Below are 15,995 nucleotides of genomic sequence, written 5' to 3'. Positions count from 1 at the left end.
TAGAAGAATACAGTCATCGTGAGTTGAAACAATTCTGCATGGAACTAGGTATCGCTACCACCGGTCTGAGTACTAAAGACGATTTCAAGCACGCCATTGAGTCATGGGCAGAAACCGGGGCCGTCAGACCCCCGGACCAAAATGTCGCAGCAGCAGAGAAAAACACCACGGCTCCCGAGGAGCAAAGAACGGGTCTCTCGCAAGATGAGATCCAAGAACGAGAAAGAAACCGACTACATGAGCTAGAAATGGCCCGGCTCAAAATGGATGGCGAACTCAAATTAGCCGAACAAAAACTGAACCTGGAACACCTGCGGCTCCGAGAAGAACGGGAAGAGAAACCGAGACAGAGAGAGCTCGAAGAGAAGAGACTGGCGTATGAACACGAGCGCAAACTAGCTGAGATAGACTTACGCAAGCAGAACAAAGAATTAGGGGTGCCCGAGCAACCGCGCACCCCGGGGGCAACAGAAAAGAAGGTACACATCCCCAAGGATGTCGTTCGAGAATATTTCCGAGATGACGACATACAGCAATGGTTCAAGGCCTACGAGATCGCAATGACCTCCCACCGGATCGATCGAAGCGACTGGGGAGCCGGTCTATGGGGGAGGTTCGTCAATGAGGGCCGCGATGCCCTGCTACAGCTTCCAGACCATCTGATGACCTCCTATGACCACATGAAAGCTACCCTCCTCACCCGCTATGGGCTCACACCCGAAATGTACCGCCAGAGGTTCCGAGACTGCACACGGATCCCGGGTACAACTTGGGTGGAATACGTGAACTATTTCAGCCGAGCCTTCGAGGGTTGGATCAAGGGAAGCAACGTAACGACCTACGAGCAACTCTTCAATCTCATGGTATGGGAGCATCTATCAAACAACTGCTTCGTCGAGCTCAGGCAGCACCTCCTCGACAGTAAACTGACTGATCCACGACAGCTCGCCGCCGAGGCTGACCGGTGGGAAATTACCCGAGTGGGCCGAAATGGGTCACATGAACAGAACCGGACCAACCACGGTCAGCACCGTCCCCGAGGAGGAGGAGGTGGGGGCCAGGGACGAGGAAGAGACAACGCCCCGGCCGCTCCCGCTACCAGCACCCCACCCCCGGCCAACCGGGGCAACACCCCGGCGCGGCCGGGATACAGAGCCAATGTCACGTGTCACCGATGCCAGCGAGTCGGCCACTACGCAAACGACCCGAATTGTCCACAGAGCCAGACTCTGAGACCCCGCCAGATGGCTGCCGCTGCCCTGGGGGAAGAACAAATCTCCGAAGAACACGAGGAATGTGAGCAAGAACACCAAGAATGGGAACCCGCCGCCATGGTTCTAGCGTGCCTAGGGGGAAAAGACATGGTCCCGCGGGTCCCCCTACCCGCCAACACCCGGAAGTACAGTCAGTGGGTGAACATTAATGGACGCCGGGCCGAAGCCCTACGTGACACCGGGGCCAGTGTAACGGCCGTCTGCTGTCACCTGGTGACCCCAGAACAGATCCTGCCGAACGTTCTCTGCCCTGTCCGTTCAGCCGACAATTCGGAGAGTCTATGTCGGATGGCCTGCGTCCCCTTCGAGTGGGGAGGAGTCTCCGGCATGTTGAAAGTGACGGTCCGAGATGATGCCCCTGTAGACTGTCTCCTGGGAAATGACCTTGAGAGTTCCCCGTGGGCCGCCGTAGAGAGAAGAGAGCACCTGGGGATGTTGGGCATCCCGGACTGGGCGTGCGTAACCACCCGGTCCATGGCTGCTCGTGCCATCCCCCGACCCGAAGAGCATGAATGGCCGGCACCGCCTCCCCCGGTCGCTCCAGTAGAAGACACCGACCGTGCCGTCCCCCCAGAGCAAACTCCCGAGGGGCTCGTTCAGCCTCAGGACCTTCCCGGCCTGGCTCAGTGGCGTCAGGAGGGGGGGCCCACCCAGGAACAGTTTCGCCACGAGCAGAAGACCTTTCCCTCCCTCGAGGGACTTCGCCTACAAGCCCTCGCCCAGAGTGCAGGGGATACCTCCGGAACCCATTGGGTCTATTGGGACAATGACCTGTTGTACAGCGAACAGAGAATCGCAGAGTTAGGTGCCAGCCGGGTGCTGGTGGTGCCCCTCCGCTTTAGAGACTTCTTGCTAAACCTGGCCCACGATGTCCCCCTGGCTGGCCACCTGGGTCAGGACAAAACCTACAGTCGCCTGGTGACCCACTTTTTCTGGCCCAAGATGAGGAACGACGTACTCCAGCACTGCCGGTCTTGCCCCACGTGCCAGGCCAGCGGGAAGAGCGGCCGCAAGCTTAAAGCACCTCTGCAACCTTTCCCGGTGGTCACCACCCCGTTCGAGAGGGTGGGGATAGACATTGTGGGGCCCCTGGACCCCCGTACAGCACAAGGACATCGGTTCATCCTGGTACTGGTGGACCACGCCACTCGCTACCCCGAGGCTGTTCCCCTGCGAACTGTGACAGCCCCGGTAGTCGGCCGGGCCTTGATGGGGATCTTCTCCCGGGTGGGCTTCCCCCGAGAAGTCGTCAGCGACCGGGGCACAAACTTTATTTTAAAATACATGAAGTCCCTCTGGCAACAGTGTGGGGTACCTACCGATTCACGACCCCCTATCACCCTCAAGGAAACTGACTAGTTGAGCGGTTCAACCGCACGCTCAAAGGGATGATTGGGGGGTTGGAAGAGCCCCTCCGTCGCCAGTGGGATGTGCTACTGCCGTGCCTCCTCTTTGCCTACCGAGAAGTCCCCCAGAAGTCCCTCGGCTTCAGCCCGTTCGAACTATTGTATGGACACCCTGTGCGAGGGCCGCTCAGCCTAGTCAAAGAAGGCTGGGAAATGCCCCCTCTAAAGAACCCTCCAGATGTTTTCAAGTACCTCCTAACCCTCCGCAACCAGACCAGACGGTTCAGAGAGATGGCAAAAGCAAACTTGGAGGCCAGTCAGGAAGACATGAAAAGGTGGTACGATCAAAATGCCTCCTCCATCGAATTTAAACCCGGCCAACAAGTGTGGGTAATGTCTCCCACCGAACCATGCGCCCTGCAAGACAAATGGACGGGGCCCTTCAAAGTAGTCGAACGCAAGAGCCCTGTCACCTATCTCATCGATATGGAATCTTCACGGAACCCTCTCCGGGTCCTCCACGCCAATAGACTGAAACCCCACTTTGTGCGCTCAGAGCTTAGCCTCCTGATGGCAACAGACAACGGAGCCGAGGAGGACTCCGAACCACTCCCTGACCTCCTACGGACTCGGGAGAAGGACGGCTCCGTGGACGGGGTCCGACTCTCGGAGGCCCTCACCCCGGAACAGCGCCAAGGCTGCCGAGACCTCCTGCTGCAGTTCGCCACCCTGTTCTCCCTCACCCCAGGGGTCACCCCCTGGTGCTTACACGACGTGGACACTGGAGAGAGTCCCCCTATCCGCCATCGGGCCTACCGCGTACCAGATCGGGTACGGGCCTGCATCCAAGAGGAGGTGGCCAAGATGCTCACGCTCGGGGTCATCGAGCCCTCAGACAGCCCCTGGGCCAGCCCAGTGGTACTGGTCCCCAAAGCGGCCGCCCCCGGCACCACGCCTGAGCTCCGGTTCTGCGTCGACTACCGGGGCTTGAATGCGGTCACTAGAACAGACGCACACCCCATTCCCCGAGCAGATGAACTGATCGACCGCATGGGAGCTGCCCGCTACCTCAGCATCTTCGACCTGACAGCGGGCTACTGGCAGATCGGTCTCACACCCCGGGCCCAAGAACGATCTGCCTTCTCCACCCCTGATGGCCACTACCACTTCAAGGTCATGCCATTCGGCATGAAGAATGCCCCAGCAACATTTCAGCGGCTAGTAAACCAGGTCCTGGCGGGACTCGAAGAATTCAGCGCCGCCTACCTGGACGATATCGCTGTGTACAGCCACCACTGTTCCGACCACCTCCACCACCTCCGAGAGGTGCTACAGGCCCTCCAACGAGCTGGCCTCACGATCAAGGCCAGCAAATGCCAAATTGGCCAGGGGTCCGTGACCTATCTCGGGCACCAGGTGGGAAGCGGTCTGGTGGCCCCTCTGCAACTCAAGATCGCTGCCATCCAGTCTTGGCAGCCCCCCATCACCCAGACCGAGGTCCGCGCCTTCTTGGGACTCACAGGCTACTACAGGCGGTTCGTAAGGGACTATGGCGGCATTGTGGGGCCCCTCACGGAACTCACATCCAAAAACCAACCAAAGACGGTCAACTGGACCCCAGACTGTCAAGCGGCCTTCGAGAAGCTGAAGGCCGCCATGTGCTCCGCCCCTGTACTCCAGGCCCCCGACTACAGTCGGGAATTTATCGTCCAGGCGGACGCCTCCGACCATGGCATTGGGGCAGTCCTTTCCCAGCTGAACCCCGAAGGACTTGACCAGCCAGTGGCTTTCATCAGCAGACGGCTCCTGGTCCGAGAACAACGCTGGAGCACCATCGAGAGGGAGGCCTTCGCCGTGGTGTGGGCCCTCAAAAAGCTCCGGCCTTATCTCTTCGGCACCCACTTCCGGGTACAGACCGATCATCGGCCCCTGCAGTGGCTAATGCAGATGCGGGGGGAAAACCCGAAACTCTTGCGTTGGTCCATCTCCCTGCAGGGGATGGACTTCACTGTGGAACATCGGCCTGGGCAAGACCACGCCAACGCAGATGGCCTGTCACGCTTTTTCCGCCTCGACGAAGAGAGTCCCCAAGAGGATGGGTGACTCTCCCCGCCTTCAGCTGGGGGGGACGCATGTTGGACAGGCCACATGAAGGGCTTGCTCCCTCCCCGCACGACCAGGCCCGAGCCTGGCTCTTCAGGTGTTACACGCAACAACCACCCGTTTCCCGTCTCATATGGGACCCCTGCCCCTGGACATCTCCCCATCATGGGCCCGATTCCCTACCGGCCCTCTCGCCCGGCATGGGCGCCATCTTGGACACAGCACCACGAGGCCGCGTGGCCTCCGATCGACCCTAACCCTGGGCCTGGCCAGGCCCCGACATCCCGGCACCACCATCCACCCAGGAGGTGAGCAGACTACTTGGCAGGTCAATGGGAGAAAGAGGTGTCGATGGCTCTCCCCCGCCAGGTGCCGATCGCCCCCAGCTCCCCCAGGCGCTGGCTCCACCCCCCTGCTGGGTGTCTGGACTCCCTCATCCCGGACCTCCCGACCTCCAAGTGCGAGGGTCCGGACATCAAAGGGCGCCAGACCTATAACTGGGGCAGTTCCAGAGCAGGAAGGCAGTTGTATCCTGGAGTCGAGAGACGCAGTGAAGAACTCATCCTTGACGGACTACTGGCGCTGCCGTAGCCCTGCCTTGCGAACTATCGACCTGCCTGCTGGCGCTGCCGCAACCTTCTGAAACCTTCATAGTCGTCGGGACCTGCTGGCGTGGCCGCGGACCGTTTGTAACCACCACCTTCATCGGGACCTGCTGGCTCCGCCGCGGACCGTCGCTACCTTCAACCATCCCGGGACCTGCTGGCTCCGCCGCGGCCCGATCATCTAGAACGCCGAGCTCGAGGATTGTGAGCTATTTCATCTACCAGATTGGTAACGAGACTGTCCCGCTACCCCTTTCCCAACCAAGAGACTAGAATAGAGGGGACCCCTGAGTCCAGACCTCCTTGTACCATTTCACCGTACTTAAAGAATTGCTTATAAAGTAACGTTGAATCTTATCCTTGTGTGGTGTACATCTGTGGGGGGGAAGTTACTTGTCTGTAAGATCGCTGGAGACGGCTCTCCCCGGAGACCTCTCCCCTTGTCCTCGGCCGACCCTCCCGTTCCGTCTAACAAGAAAAATGACATTCAAGATATTACATATTACTCTAATAGTAAGACAACAAAAAATAGTCAGTCTTGTCCGTGTTCAGTTTCAGGCAGTTGTCCTTCTGGGCGGAGGTGTTCTTCATGCAGTTGTGGAAGTTGGTCTTTGTTGAGTTGGGATCGGCTGAGATAGAGAGGACGAGCTGGGTGTTGTAGCCAAAGGAAATGATGTTGATGTATAATTTTGAGATGTAAATAATAGTCCCTCATGCTTTGTAATGCAAAGTACTCCATAAGAGTTGCAGTAATACACCAAACTGTCAACAGCATTAGGTAGGAGAGGAATACTGCTCTCAACTGAGCCATGAGCCGGTGAGTGTGTTTTAAAAAAAAAAAAAAAAAAAAAATATTTTAGATTGGTAACAGCAGGTCTTGCAGATAGGTGTGCTCCAGAGTTATCCCTAAAAACAGGAAAGTATTTGTTCAGAAGTCTGTGACTTAACATCCCAGATTGATTAAGCTGGACCAAACGTTTATATTTATATAAGCAAACAATTAAGACATAGCTTGCAGGCAACGATTTCCTGACTGACTGTAGCCAAAAGGAGATGCTCATCATCACAAGCAAATATATCCTTCAGTAAAATGATCAAGTTCTGAGGTTCATAAATTAAGAAGCACAAATAGGAACGCAGCATAATAACTTGGACTAAACCTTTCGAAAAACGTTGATCAAATATCATTGGGCCATTTTTCTAAGAATTGTGAAGATTTAAAAAAAAAAAGTGTTTACTTTTAAAATGGCTAAAAGAAAAAACGTTTCTACCACAAAGATGTGTAAGGGCTGTAGTAATAGTTTTAAAGGTTGTTAGACTTAATGTTTCATAATGCTATCAAATGTTTCATTAAAATTCAGGGATTGGTTTCAAATGTATTTGTTAATTTAAATTCATACAATATTCCAGAAAGAATGACATTACAGTCCTGAACCAGACTGGAATCTGTCTGTTTTTTTTCATTTATGCAATCTGATCAAAAAAATGGAGACCATTCGCTTATATCTTAAAACATATAGTATGACTGTGTATTAAGAGTCCGGCTAGAACACCATACTGGCAGTGTGATAGACTGACTGGGAAAAAATCAGATTAATTGATGTGGCTGCTGAGTAATGTATGTTATTGGCAAGAATCTCTCTAATTGAGAAGGTGTGACCTTAAACTACCCACTGGTGTCCAGATTACACCATTGCACCACGATTTAGGACACAAACGTTTGTGCAGTATAGCTCCGCCGGGAGGGAAATGCCAGACTCACTATTCTAAGAATTGGTGTGTTCAGACGCCAGACCCCCGTAGTGGGCATTTAATCCCATGGTATGGTGGAGGGCTTCCTGAAAGTGAACGGAAGCCCCGATAGCAGAGATGCTGATTTAAACATAAGGAATGTACACCTGACCAAATTGACAAAAGGCGGCTGTACACCCAAGAAGGGATACTGAGCGGATGTTATTAAGAATTGCTTTTCTATTGAAAGACGCAGCACAAACTGTGATGTCTGTACCCAAGTGTGCCATAATGAGGTGAACGAACAGTATACATGTATTTTATTATTGAAGCCAATTACGGGGGGATTGTTTTGCTGTTGCAATTAAAAACCAAAATAAAGTTTTTAAAAAAAAGAAGGGATACTGAGATGGCTCCCAATTAGAAAGCCTTCGGTTATATACACACTTGGGCTTCAAAAGAAAAGGACAATGATCCCCTTATGAAAAAGGGGTTAAGGCAGAACGTACCCATTATTACTTCACTAGAGGCACAAGAAAAGTCATACGTGCTGTCTTTGTGAAATTTCTCCGGATTTCCGTCTTGACAGAGGTTCCCTGAGGGATCAGTAAATAAAAACCCACTGTACTAATTCAAACTTCATAGTGAATCCAACTAAGGATAAATTTGTCTGGCTGAAAGAAAAATATCTTGTTTTTATAATGTGAGTCCTGAAGAAGGTCTTTACAAACCACAAGATTCACGGAAACGCGTCAACAAAAGGACATAAGGAATTTGTATTTTTTTTTAACATATCCAGATGTATTTTAAAGATTGTAGTAGAATATTACATTTAGAATTGTATATTAATTGTATGGATTGTGTCAATAATTGCTGAAAGGAGTATCAGAATATGAAAACACTATATAAGTGGCTAAAAGTCTAATTGTTTCGAAAATCAATATGTACAAGGAGGTGTAATGTTTTTATATGGTAAATATTATTTTATGCTTATGGATGCAAATAATAAAATGACAACATAAGGTTCGTTTGCGTTGGGCTACATTGTTTAAAATTAAGTGTATTCTTTTGGTTCAGTGCAAACGGATAGTGCTCTTAATATTGGAAATATATAACCACACAAAAGGGAATTTTCTATTTTTAACTGGGCTTTGTGACACCTCTTCACTGTCACAATTTACCACTTTGTATTCGTATTGCTGTACTTTATATATACTTTCATTTAGTTGGCAAATCACTGCAACATTTGATTTCTATAATCATGTATGCATTCTCATCGGAAAGACACATCTTCTTTTTTTGTAACTTTTTCTGTACGTTCGCATACCATTTCAGTAGACCTGTTATCCCAAAATCCTCCATTATACATTCTTCCTGAGGTGTGTATAATGGGTTTTGACCAGTAAGTATTCATCTTACTTGAATTACTCTTAGGTAGGACGTGCACCAAAATGCTTTCTCTCCTTCATTCAATGAAAGCACAGCTATGAAGTTTAATTTTAAAGTATGAACTTTACATACATTAGCCTTTTAGCACTACTAGCTGACTTAAGTTTAAACTTTATAACCTGCTTTATTTTCTTTGAATAGTTACAGTGATGAGCTTTTAGATCGAGTGAATCACATGGCTGAAGGAATTCATGTAGAAGATGCTCCACACTTCACTACTAGAGATTCAGTAATGAAACAGGTAAGCATAGCAAAAACTTTACTGGTAATCGAATACTTATGAGCACCAGCGCTCTCAATTGCAGTTGGTATTGACATTACATTAGAAAACTGCCATGAATTTGCAACTTTCATATTAGTAACCTAAATGAATATAAATGTGTACTACTCATGTCCATTGGAGTACGAACCATGTCCCTAGAAGGTGGCTGGCATGGAAACGCTAAGCAAATTGCAGAATCTTTCTGTTTGAGTTTCTTGTTTCTTTATTTAATTTAAGGTTCAGTAATGAAGTTCACGGTGTGTACTTGAAGCACACTCCATTCTTTCTAATTCTGTGGAAATCGTTGGCTAGATGTCGCTAACCTAGTAACTTTATTTTTTGTTGCCTAGAATATAAGAAAGATCTCCTGGATTACAAGGCATGTTAATACTGTTGTAGCAGACACAAATATACAGCTTGCTTTCTTAACTCCTCTATTGTAAAGACAGGAACACAATTTGCCTCTTAGTTGTCCAGTAAAAGAAATAATCCCAGAAAATCTTGGCAAGTACACGTCTTGACTTTGAGAATTCTGGGTACATTTTAACTTTGTGTCAATAACCACTTTACTTTCTTTTCTCTTGCCTCAAAAATAATAAATATAGCCTGGATAATAGGGTATGTTAGTGCTGTTTTAGCAGTACGAAAAGATACTGTTCAATAAGCTTTCTAAACTCCTTTATTGCATGTATGAAAGTGCTTTACTACTTAGTTGTCCAGTAAAATAAATAATCTCAGAAAAAAAAATCTTTGCAAACGCATCTTTTCTCTTGGAGAACCAAGCTAATAGCGTAAGTTATTACCACCTTGCATTTCAACCTGAAACTCTTGTTCTCAAAAAGTATGTTGCCTTCAATATACCAAATGTTGTCCAGTCTAATTATACATACAGAATTGATGCCTTGTAGTGTGTACCTATTCTGGAAAACTACAGCACCGTTAGTCAGAGATGCATGTTGTACCTACTTTTGCATGTGATTTGATTCCCTTATCTCTGCCTCAAAGCTGCCTGGTGCTCTTCAAACATATGTCCATCTGTAGAGCTGATCTTTGTTTACCTTTGCTATCTACTTGGATCGTTGCCAGACTGTTCCCTTTATTTGACAGTGCACGGGCTTGAAATTTACACATGAAATAGTGGCTAAATGGTTCTTTGAAAGTTGTTAAGCGCAATTATTTGCAATGTTTACCATTTTTGCAAATTTTGTCTTGGGCTTTTTCATACAACAAAACCAAAGGCCTCTGCATATGCAATTTGTAGGGGTCTATTCAGACTCCATACTTCATTAGGTATGTATTATAGACAAATACCTCACTTACTATTATACAGCATTAAATGTTGGTGTACCATACCCATTTGAGAACAATAGGGGTTATGGCATAGAAGTCTCTACGAACAGTTAGAAGTGCAAAGTTTGATGCAAAACACTAGAATTGAGGCCGATAAATATTACGTATTTACCATATGTTCCAACTTTGAGATCTTATTACTAACTGATCGTGGCAGCTGTGACGTTCTATGCATTGAAGCTTCAGGAATTGTAGAAAGATGATGGATGGGTGTATTATGTTGGAATTCTGGCAAAATTAGTTTCTCATAAATTCTACCTAAATAAGGAAGACCTCAACGTTGTTACGCTCAGGCAGAGTTATAGTGCAGACATAGCTCATTGAGAAAAAGAAAAAATATAATGACCTCCGATTTGACGGACATAAAAAATAAAGACTATGAGTGAGTGTAATGTTAAATTCCTCCTCGCGGAATTGGAGTAATTTAGTAATTCCACATTACTCGTGAACAACAGAATTACTACTAATATCAACCACTCAAATTACTTTCATATTTCACTATACTAATTCACCACTAATCCTTTAAGGGTTCCGGAGTAGCATGCTACTCGCCAAAAAAAGCGCTTCAACGCCCCATCAGTGGTAACAAGCGCTTTATTAAATCCAAACCTTTTTCCCTCTTCTATCTCTCCGCTATGCTTCTAATTCCAAATAATGGACTAACCTATCCGCCACTCAAATTACCTTCATATTTCAATACACTAATTCAACACTAATCCTTTATGGGTTCTGGAGTAGCGTGCTACTCGCCGATAAAGCGCTTTGTCAGGGGTAGTAAGCGCTATATAAATGCAATACAATAGTAGTTGAAATGTCACTCCTTTGTGGGTTCTGGAGCTTCAACGCCTCATCAGGGGTAGAAGCACTATATGAACAAGTTACTTACCTTCGGTAACGATATATCTGTAAGAAACATAGGTCAATCAATCAAAACATTTGTAGAGCGCGCTACTCACCCATGAGGGTATCAAGGCGCTGAAGGGAGGGGGGTGCCGCTACTTCTCGAATAGCCAGGTCTTGAGGTGTCTCCTGAAGGTGAGATGATCCTGGGTCAGTCGTACGTGTGCGGGGAGGGATTCCATGTCTTGGCTGCCAGGTAGGAGAACGAACTCCCTCCGGTGGTGGCTCTGCGAATCTGTGGGACGGTGGCGAGGGCGAGGCTGGTGGAGAGGAGCTGTCCGGTGGGACTGTGGAACGAGAGGCGGTTGTTTAGGTATTCGGGGCCCATGTTGTGGAGTGCTTTGTGTGCGTGTGTTAGTTATAGATTCCTTACCGTAGAATTACCACCAGGTGTCAGACTGGATCTGGAATTTTTTTCGTCCGCAGTACCCTTGAGTGTCTGAAGGTGGCGTCAATCAACTCTGCGTTCGACGTCGTGGTCGCCGGGATGGCATCCCCGTAGCTACATAGACACTGCCCGCTTGCGGACATCAGTTCCACGCAAGAAGCGCAGAGCAATGCAAGACACTGACCGCTGGTGCACAAAACTCGGGCCCTGAAAGGATGCCCTTACCCTAGAAATCAGTTCACTGAACAGGGAGGATGAGTGGGGCGGTAAGCAATCTATAACTAACCTATGTTTCTTACAGATTAATGGTTACTGAAGGTAAATAACTTGTTCATCTGAAAGAAACAGTTAGTTATAGATTCCTTACCTTAGAATAGATACCCAACAATACCAACCCTGGCGGTGGGTCTGCGAACTAAGTTCACACCAGAAAGTCCTGGAGAACAGATCAGCCAAAGAAGCTGTCTCTCCAGGCTTGGCTGTCCAGGCAGTAGTGTTTGGTGAAAGTGTGCAGCGATGCACACATAGCTGCCTGACAAATGTCAATTAGTGGGACTGCTTTTCCCAAAGCAGTAGTAGCTGCCGTCGCGCTGGTGGAATGGGCGTGCAGCACCACTGGAGGCTCCTTCTTAGCCAAAGAATATCAGGCTTTGATGCACTGAACAACCTACCTGGAGATGGTCCATTTGTGCATGGCCCAACCTTTCTTAGTGCCCACGTAATCAACAAAGAGCGTCCACCCAGAACTGTTTGGTGCGATCCAAGTGGAAGGAAAGGACACGTTTTTGATCCAGATGGTTGGGCCTCTTCCTCTTTCGAAGGATGCAGAGGCGGAAAGAAGGTGGGCAAAATGATGGTTTGGCCAATGTGGAAAGACGTAACCACTTTGGGTAGAAAGGAAGTCTAGTTCTAAGGACAACCTTGTCCGGATGGACATCCAGAAAGGGAGGCTTGGAAGCCATAGCCTGTAGCTCAGTCACCCTGCGTGCAGAGGTGATGGTCACCAGAAAGGCAGTTTTTAAAGTGAGAAGTCTGAGAGGACAGTTATGCAGCGGCTCAAAGGACGCGCACATAAGATATGTCCGAACCAAATTCAAGTCACACTGGGGCATTACGAAGGGAACGGGAGGAAAAAAAGAGTTCTGCCCTTAAGAAATCAATTTATAACCGGGGACTTGAAAAGAGATGGCTGATCAGGGACCCTAAGGAAGACTGAAATGGCCGAGAGGTAGCTCCTAAGAGTTCCCAGAACAGAGCCTTGCTGGGCCAAAGAAGAGAGGGACAAGAGAATTTTAGAAAGGGGATCCACAGCCTTTGCTGTGTACCATGCCACAAATCTCTTCATCTGCAGGCGTATGCCGTCTTACTAGAGGGACGTCTGGCTGCTAAGATTACATCACAGACTTTGGGGCACATGTCAAACGACGCTAACTACCGCCGCTCAATCTCCACGCAAGGAGGCGGAGCATAGACCGATTCGGGTGGAGGACCGTCCACTGCTGCTGCGACAGAAGATCCTCCCGAAGAGGCAGTCTGATCGATGGCCATGTTGAGCAGCTCTGGATACTAGACTCTTCGTGCCCAATCCGGAGTCACAAGAATGCCTTGGGCCCGGTCGCGCTTGATCTTCTTCAACACCCTGGCCAGAAATGGGAAAGGCATATAGAAGACCGCAACTTCACCTGTGACGAAAAGTGTCGCCTCGCGAGTGCAGCTTTGGAAATTCCAATGCACAAAATTGCTGACATTGCGCGTTCTCTTTGGTGGCGAATAGATCCAAACAAGGCTCGCCTCACTGTTGAAAGAGACCTTGCACCACCTCCGAATGAAGACGCCATTTGTGATCCATTATGCACCTGAGTTCATCCACCCTGGTGTTCAGTGAACCTGCCAGGTGTTAAACACCAGGAATTATCCCTGATGTTCCAGCTATGTCCAGAGGCGGAGGGCCTCTTGACATAGGGTTCACAACCCCACCCCACCCTGTTTGTGGCAGTACCACATGGCAGTGGTGTTGTCCGTGAACACCTGCACTACTCTTTCCCGGACAAAGGGAGGGAATGCCTCGAGTGCAAGACAAATCGCCTGAAGCTCCAGAAGGTTGATGTGGAGCCCAGACTCCGCCGGAGACCAGAGGCCTCTGATCTCCGCCTCTCACATGTGACCGCCTCATCCCAGAAGGGATGAGTCTGACACTACTGTGTGTTCTGGTTGGGAAGGGAGAGGGATCTGCCGTTGACCCAATCCTGGTTTGTTAGCCACCACTGAATTTGTCGTGCAGACACAATAGGACCGTTACCCCTGATGCTGCGCCCACTGGAACTTCAGGTCCCACTGCAGAACCCGCATATGCCACCTGGCATCATCGACCAGCAGAATGCATGAGGCCCAGCAGCCTCAGGGTCATCCTGACGGAAACCCGGGTTAGAGGCTGAAAGATCGGAATCGTAGCCCGATCTGCTCCGATGAAGAGGAGCTTCTGAGAGGGGGTCAGGTGTGTTCAGCACGTTGATGGAGAACCGTAGCGAATGCTGGAGGTGGGACACGACGGCCTGGGATGAGCCCGCCTTCAACAGCCAGTCATCGACATAGGGGAAGACGAACCCCTCATATGCGCAGATGAGCTGCGACCACTGCCATCACTTTCGTGAACACCCGAGGGGCGCTGGTAAGGCCAAAGGCGTACACAGTAAACTGAAAGTGCTTGTGGCCTACCGTGAACAGTAGGTAACGCCGGTGTACCAGCAGGCCGGGGATGTGAAAGTAAGGGTCCTGCAAGTTCAATGCTACCATCCAGTCTCTAGGGTTGAGGGCAGACCAGGTCTGAGTGAGCTTCAACATTTTGAACTTTTTTCTTCCAGAGGAAGCAGTTGACGTTCCTGAGATCCAAGATAGGATGCATGCCTTTGTCCTTCTTGGGTACCAGAAAGTAGTGGGAATAGCAACCACAACCGACTTCTGGGGCAGGAATGCGCTCAATAGCACCCTTGGCCAAGAGTGCAGAAACTTCCTGTTTGAGAAGGGCCAGGTGATCCTGCGACATGCGATGGTACTGAGGTGGCATGGAGGGAGGGGTAGTCTTGAAGGGGAGGGAGTAGCCCCTTCAGACTATTTGCAAAACCCACCTGTCCGACATGATGGTGCGCCAGTGGGTGAGGTGGTGGTGGATCCTGCTGCCCACTGGCGTTCGGTGGCCCTGAAAGGTCAGACGAAGAGGGTTTGGAGGCTGCTGCAGAGGGGGCTGTGGTGGACTGACCTACCTGCTGGCCCAGAACCACGGCGGTGGTTCCCACTTCCGCAGCTGCACTGAGGCTGAACAGCTTGCGCCTGCCTGTGTTTCTGGGCGGAACCTTGCGGGCACCCCTTCTATAGCCCGAAAGAGGCGAAAGGCCGACTGCGCAGGGCAGGTGGTGGAGGGGCCCAAGGATCTGCCCGTAGCCTGAGAGTCCTTCAATCGCTCCAGCGCGTTGTCTGTCTTCTCACCGAAAAGGCGCCGGCCATCAAAGGGCATGTCCTTAAGGGTGGATTGGACATCGCCGGAAAAACCAGTTGAACTCAACCAGGCGTAGCGTCGAAGGGCTACTGATGTCAGAACCGTCCTGCCAAGTGCGTCAGTGGTATCCAGCCCACAGCAGATGGTAAACTTTGCTGCATCTCCCCCCTTGGCAACTGCACAGGAGAGTGTGGCCCAGGCCTCCTCCGGGCACTGAGGCAGCACTTCCGCCACCGTATCCCACACAGAGTGGGTGTAATGGCCCAACAGATATGCAGTGTTTACCGACTGCAGTTGCAAGCTGGCGGAAGAAAACATTTTCTTCCTTAGGTTGTCCAACCTTTTGGACTCCCTATCCGGTGGTGCGGTAGGGTAGGCCCTTTAGAAGTGGAGTCTTGAACCACCAAGCTCTCAGGGGTGGGGTGTTGGGAGAGGAAAGTGGGGTGAGCCGGGCAGTGGCCTCCGACAATCGCCCTGTCCACAGGAGCCCTTGTGTTGGGCCTGGACCACTTGCCCAAAAGGATGTCCGTGAGGGCTTCATTAAACGGTAGCAGGAGCTCCGAAGGACCTCTGACAGGAGGTAAGTCCTGACTGTCACCGTAAGTAGCTCGAGGTGAAGAGCCTCAGCCACCCTGCGCAACCACTGCGTATGACGCTCCCTCCTTCGTAGCCACAGTAGGAGGAGACAACTTGCCTCGGTCTGGTGAGGTATCCAGACCACTGGCTTCCCCCAGTTCCTCACGTCAGTCCTGTTAGTACACTAACTGGTTGGTTAAAGGGTCCCCAGACCCCTCCCAGTCCTCCTCTACCCCCCCCCCCCTCCTCTGGCTGCCAATCTGGTCTCAAAGAGCCAGGGTAGAACAAGGGCACAAAAGTACCCGCTGGCGGTCCGGCTCCATGTCTACTTCGAGGTGGGGACACAGCCGTCGCCGGTAGCGAACGTTGCGCTGGTGGAATCTGTGCCGAGGGAGGTGTAACTAGGTCTACCGGCACCGACCCAGATGTGGATCCGAGGGGACCCTGCGGCACCGAGGCCGAAGCTGCTGACGTCCCAGTGCCCCCAGCGGAGTGCACAGGGCCCGAAGATGCGCCAG

The 15,995-nt window shown here is 50.4% G+C and overlaps 1 protein-coding gene across 1 annotated transcript in view; it reads left to right on the top strand.

The window, feature by feature from the left end:
* Positions 1-15,995, top strand: part of XTBD1 (XRN2 binding domain containing 1) — a 40,595-nt gene that overhangs the window by 13,989 nt on the left and 10,611 nt on the right. The window contains exon 2 of the mRNA XM_086931488.1: positions 8,650-8,749. Coding sequence (XP_086787614.1) covers positions 8,650-8,749 — 100 coding nt within the window. The remainder of the gene's footprint in view (positions 1-8,649; positions 8,750-15,995) is intronic.

This window comes from Lissotriton vulgaris, chromosome 7, assembly GCF_964263255.1.
Source record: "Lissotriton vulgaris chromosome 7, aLisVul1.2, whole genome shotgun sequence".
NCBI lineage: Eukaryota > Metazoa > Chordata > Amphibia > Caudata > Salamandridae > Lissotriton > Lissotriton vulgaris.
This window is presented reverse-complemented; position numbering and strand designations above follow the sequence as displayed.